The following is a 6,172-nucleotide window of genomic DNA, read 5'->3' on the forward strand; positions in this document are numbered from 1 at the left end:
CATGATTGAGGAAAAGGATTTAAGAAACTAAGGTATCTCTCGATTATTCATTCGGTTAGAATAAAACCACAAACAAGTATAAAACATATTTAAAAGATAAATACCCGAAATTTCATGGTTGTAATAATCACATTCTCTAAATAAGACAAAGTAAAATAATTTTCACTAAAATAACAACCGAAAATTCCTGTTGTTTTCTATTTTTTCCATTGCAAAACCACCGGTAGATGTCTCTTTAACCAGCCAATCAAAATCTCGGAATTATTAAGTGGAATATCAAAGAATGTATGACGCTATTTCCCGTGATTGATCTTAATTAAATTTTTAAAAAGTATTGCCTTTTAAAATGTACGACTGCAGAAACTGATTTTAATTGTATATTATTTTTTCCGGTAAGTAGAGTATTTGGATATTTAACATCGTCTGCTTATTATTTACTGCGCAGACTCGAGTATCATGGCTTCCCAAAAATATGCTATGTTAGTCCCCTCAAAGGAAGTAATGGATCGATATTTTGTGGATGTTGTCCACAGAATGTTGTATAGAGTCATTTGCATTAAAACTCATCAATTTCCGGCCTAAACATGGTGCAAAATTGTTTATTATTATTAAAAAATGCTTGCAAGGGGAGTGAAAGAGTGCAGTGAGAGCTGTTTACGGAGTTTTACATCAAAATGGCCCGACGTTCACGCAGGTGCGTACGCAGCCGTAGACCTATGGCACTCTGGGCTTGCTCAGAATTTAAGCCGTCAATTTATTTCCATCCTTGTTGTTGTTTTATTTTAAAACATAACTGCTTGAATGAAACATAATCTAATCTTTAATTTTCAACCTACCCTAAGCCATATTATCATCCCTACAATTCGCTATGTATGTGTCTTTGAAACTATACTTTTGACCAATACTTACTTCGGCTCTGATTACACCGACTCCAAATTTGTAGAAATGTATTATTAATTTAACATCTAAAAATAAATTCTACCTTTTCCACTTTCCCTAATGCAGTATATTTTTTCTTATTAAATTATATTCATTATATGAAAATTTCAACACCCTATAGATTTTGGCGGAATTCACAATTCTTGCCAAAGAAGGCTTGACACAGGCAATATTCTTGTAAACTCCACCCTCAAGTAAAACAACCCCTAAATTTTTACCATTATTTTTTTACATTATGAAAATTTAGTCAATTATGCATTAACTTTAATACAATTATCTATAATGATTATTATACAGTTGAATTTTCAGAAAATTATCTAATTGTAATAGCCATGATAGTGCAACATTAATGTTCGATTTCATTTCAATATGTTACATTGGAAAATTTTATTTATATTTCTTATTTCAGGTACAGCATGAATTTGTAATGCACACAATATTAAATATAGTACTTAATGCAAATTTATATCATATGTATAATAAGTAATAAATAAGTTCGAATCAAAAATGTATATTTACATATTAATTAGCATGCGAGAAATTTTTTGAAAAAAAAAAAAAAAAAAAATTAAATTAAAAATCTGTTGAAAACTTCAAGGTTGGAAAATATTTAAATATTTTAATGATCTTCAAGGCTTTAATTAATTTTTTTAACAAATAATTCGAAAATGAAATTTTGTTTTTTTTTTTTTTTTTTAGGACTCACATCGGTAATGATTTTTTCTAATGATTTATATAATTAATTTATATGATGCAACATATATTTTATTGCCATACTTGTAGCGTGGCAATAAAATATATTATAAAATACTTATAAAATTAAATATTTTCCAAAAAAAATATTCAGTGTTATAGGAAAATGATTTTAATTTTATTATTACTTATATGTATTATTATTATTATTATTATTTTTTTGTCGTAAGGTATTTGTAAAAATTGTATCTTATACAAATTTAATAGGATTAAGCTTTAAAAAATTATAATTTAGATAACATAAAATTAGGGGGAGACTAATAAGATGGCAAGCAGCTGTTTGGTGGTGGTATGGTTAGATATAATTAGATAAAATCTATATTTGTTAGGCACGTGTTGTACGGTCTCCCCAATTCGATTTAATATTGTTTTCACATCCTTTAAAAAAGAAATTTTTCTTTTTTTTTTTTTTTTTTTTATAATTTACAAATATGTAATTATTAAAGGAGGAGGAGAGGGGAGGGGGAGGGGGGGACGAAAAAAAGAAAACCTTTTAAAATCAAATTATTTTTATTAATTATTAATTTATTTTATTGGTTTCAGATTTTTAATGTAACTTCTAACAATGTAATTAAGCAACGAAGTAGACTGTAAGTCAAGTAGGACCAATACAGTTTTTTTTAATTCTAGTCATTCATTCGTTCGTTTTAGTGTTCTGCAATTAATTTATTATATCAAGTTTCACCTTTTGTAAGGTGAGTATTAACAAGTAAAAAAAAAAAAAAAAAAAAATGTCATTTTATTTCGGTTAGAATGTTTCTTATAAATTTTTACCTTAAGAAGACAACAACAACAACAACAAACAATATGAAAAACCGTTTGTTAGGTGAAAATTTTTTTTTTGCATTTACTCACAACTTGAATTTTCCCTAACAAATTTTTAAAAAAAGTAAAAAAAAGTAATTAAAAACAAAATAAAAACAATTTAATCCGAGCATATGATAATTATTTGGACGGTTGATAATGATTATCATAAAAAAAAATTTTTGTTATAAACCAGTCGGAAAATTTTCTTTAGATTTTCTTCGTGAAAAAAAAAAATTTATTTTAGGTTTAATTCCAACAAGGCAATAAAAATTAAATTCGGAAAAGCGTTTTTTTTTTTTTTTTTTTTTGTTAAATTTATTCTTTTATCGAGGGTAAAATTATAGGTTGTGTTATCTCATGGTGACAATAATGAGCGGGGATCTTGGCCATAGCGTCATGATCGATTCGGACGACGAAGATGGATGCCCGAGTTCACCAGGATCAATGCATTATGAAGACAGCGGTGATCTTATGTCTGTGGCCATGGGCGATGAGGTTACTGCCCAACTCGCCGCGGCAGGTTGGCACACTATTCATGGTGATGTTTTGTTTTTGCTTTATTTGTTAGTTTATTAGATATGTAGTTCTAAAATGTATGTCACTAAAAACTTGGAAAAAGATACATTCATTCATTCATCAAACCGGAAATGATTGATGATTTTTTTTTTAGACAATACATTTTGGAAGTCCCAAAAAAAAAAAAACTTTAGTTGTATTATAAATAATTTGAAGAATCTAACAAATTCATTTTAAATTTTAAAAAAATTTATTACTTTAGTATCAAAAAATTATAAAATTTCAATTTAATTTTTTTTTTTTCCAAAACAAATTTCAATTTCAATTTGATAATTTAATTAATTGGAATAATTTCTCTCTCTCTCTCTTTCTCTCTCTGGAAGGTTCTTCAAATTATTTTGTCAATTTAGTTATAAGAGGCTTTTTTTGCTTGCATTTTTTGTTTTGTTTTTTATTAGCTACTACACATTTTATACATATTTCTTTTTGCACTAAATCTTTTAAGTATTTATGTAATAACACGCACACACACACCCACACCCCCCCACACACACCCACACCCCCCCACACACACACAATTGGGAAAAACAATTTTTTGGGATAGGATAGGATTTGGGGGTTTCAATATTTTTTTTTTTTTTTAAATTTTCCCAACAAGTTTTCAACTTTTTTTGGTTTTTTTTTTTTTTTTTTTTTTTTTTTTTAAATTCTTCAGATGGAAAAATTTTGGGAAAACCCAGTTTTCCGATACTATGTACGTTGACATACTTGTTGTTATAGCAAGAAAAAAAAAAAAAAAAAAAAAAAAATTTGTCTTGACGCGAAAAAAAAAAAAGGTAGGATATCGTACTGAGAGAAAAAAAAAATGATTAAAGACAAAACGCTACGATAATAATAATAATAATAATAATAAAATTCAATAATTAATTATTTTATTTATTAATAATTAATAAGTAGTTGTATTTATTTATTTATTTAAATAGCTTTCATTTCATAAATTCATTATGTTGTTGTTGTTTGTTTAATAAAATTAGAGTTGTAGGTTTTTTTTAACGTTTGTGTTTTCTTGTTTTTGCACTTTTTATTAATTAATATTTTTTGATTTTGCATTAGTTAAATTTAGAAAAATAAATAAAAAAATAAATTCTATAGTTGAATAGAGAAAATTAGTTTTTTAGTACAATGTCTTATAATTTAGTAAAACAACTTTTTAGTTTTAGTTTTTTTTTTTTTTTTTTTGGCTACTATTTTTATCAAAATTTTTTTTAAAACCATTTTTTAATTTTGATTATTATTATTTAATTTACACATTGCTTATTATTATTATTATTATGCATGATGATATTTACTTGATGAATTAGAAAATTTTTATAAAATTTATAATTTTTTTTTTTTAACATATCAATAATATTTACAGGATTTAGTATTCTATAAGAAAAATTGGTAACTATAATTTTATTTCTCTAAAAAGTAATTATTATTAACAAAAGAATTTAAGAAAGAAAAAAAAAATTTAATTTTGAAGGGGGATTCCCCTCACCCTTTTTAATTTTCAATTTTTTTTGAAATTTTGTGTCAATCAATGGCTTTTTTGTATTACTCGCATAATTTAAAAAAAATGTTTTTTTTTTTTTTTTCGGCTTATTATTTTCGAAAGGATATATATTTATAATATTTAGCACGGAAATAAAATTTAAAAAAAAATAATAATAATAATAATAATTTTTTTCTTTTTTATAAAAACAGGACCAGTCGGAGTTGCTGCTGCCGCAGCGATTTGTTCTGCCAAAAAGCGGAAACGGCCGCATTCATTCGAAACGAATCCATCGATTCGAAAAAGGCAACAAAATAGACTACTTAGAAAGTTACGACAAACCATTGATGAATTTGCGACAAGAGTTGGTCAACAAGCCGTCGTGTTGGTTGCAACCCCTGGAAAACCCAACACAAGTTTCAAATGTTTCGGAGCCAAACCTTTGGAAGATGTTGTAAGTCATCTTTGAAAATTAAATGAAAGATGATTTTAAAAAAACAAAATGTTTTAATTGAAAATTTTTATTTCAGGTAAAAAATTTAAGGTCCGTTATTATGGAAGAACTTGAAACTGCTTTGGCACAGCAGGCACCGCCTCCGGTACAAGATGATCCATCTTTATACGAGTTGCCTCCTCTCATCATAGACGGTATTCCTACGCCCGTTGAAAAAATGACACAAGCACAATTGCGAGCTTTTATACCACTTATGCTAAAATATTCAACAGGTATTGAAGAAAAAGAATTTTGCATGGATAAAAATTATGGCAATTGAATTTTTTTTTTTTTTTCCTGTTTAAAGGTCGTGGAAAACCAGGTTGGGGTAGAGAAACTACCAGGCCTCCATGGTGGCCGAAAGAGTTACCTTGGGCAAATGTGAGAATGGATGCCAGATCGGAAGAAGAAAAGCAAAAGGTTTGCCGTGTTTATAATACATATAATGTTTATTTTATTTTTTACCTTTTTTTTTTGTAATTATGGCAATTGTGATTTTTCTGACACACATATTAGATCTCTTGGACTCATGCTTTGCGGCAGATTGTAATCAACTGTTACAAATTTCACGGTAGAGAAGATTTACTTCCGGCCTTTTCCGAGGACGACGATAAGGCGAGTGGAGTCATCAAGTTGCAGCACACAAAAGTGATTGCTGCTGCCCAGGCTCAAATCACATTTAGTCCGACACACAACGCATTGGCTCAGGTTGGCTGCTCCCATTGCAGCTTTTCAATCGTTTCAATGTTGTGTGATTTTTATTTTGACTTTTTTTTTTTTTTTTTTTTTTTTTGTGCACTCATTCGATTTTAAAAGTTTATTTTTTACTTTTTTTTAAATTGAGATGCACAATAATTTAAATTTCGTTTTATTTATTTATTTATTTTTTTTTTTTTCATGTAAATGTAATTTTTTTGATTTTGATTTTTTTTCCTGTTTGATTTGAGCCTTGTTACAATTATTTTTTTTTTTTATTTATTTAATTTTTAAAAAAAAATTAATTATTATATAATTTAGAGTTTGACTTGCATGTTTTCAAAAAAAAAAATTAAATTAACAATCGTAATAATAATGATAATTTATGCTTTTAAAATGCATGGTAATTTTTTTTTTTTTTAAAGAGAATTAGA

At 26.9% G+C, this 6,172-nt stretch overlaps 1 protein-coding gene across 1 annotated transcript in view; it reads left to right on the forward strand.

The window, feature by feature from the left end:
• Positions 1-2,856: 2,856 nt before the first annotated feature.
• Positions 2,857-6,172, forward strand: part of Phum_PHUM477360 (DNA-binding protein Ewg, putative) — a gene marked incomplete at both ends in the record, with an annotated part of 4,423 nt that continues 1,107 nt past the window's right edge. Inside the window, 5 exons of the mRNA XM_002430367.1 lie at positions 2,857-3,037; positions 4,762-5,003; positions 5,080-5,275; positions 5,350-5,462; positions 5,559-5,750. Coding sequence (XP_002430412.1) covers positions 2,857-3,037; positions 4,762-5,003; positions 5,080-5,275; positions 5,350-5,462; positions 5,559-5,750 — 924 coding nt within the window. The remainder of the gene's footprint in view (positions 3,038-4,761; positions 5,004-5,079; positions 5,276-5,349; positions 5,463-5,558; positions 5,751-6,172) is intronic.

Source organism: Pediculus humanus, genomic scaffold (genome assembly GCF_000006295.1).
Source record: "Pediculus humanus corporis 1103172108254 genomic scaffold, whole genome shotgun sequence".
Classification (NCBI taxonomy): Eukaryota; Metazoa; Arthropoda; class Insecta; order Psocodea; family Pediculidae; genus Pediculus; species Pediculus humanus.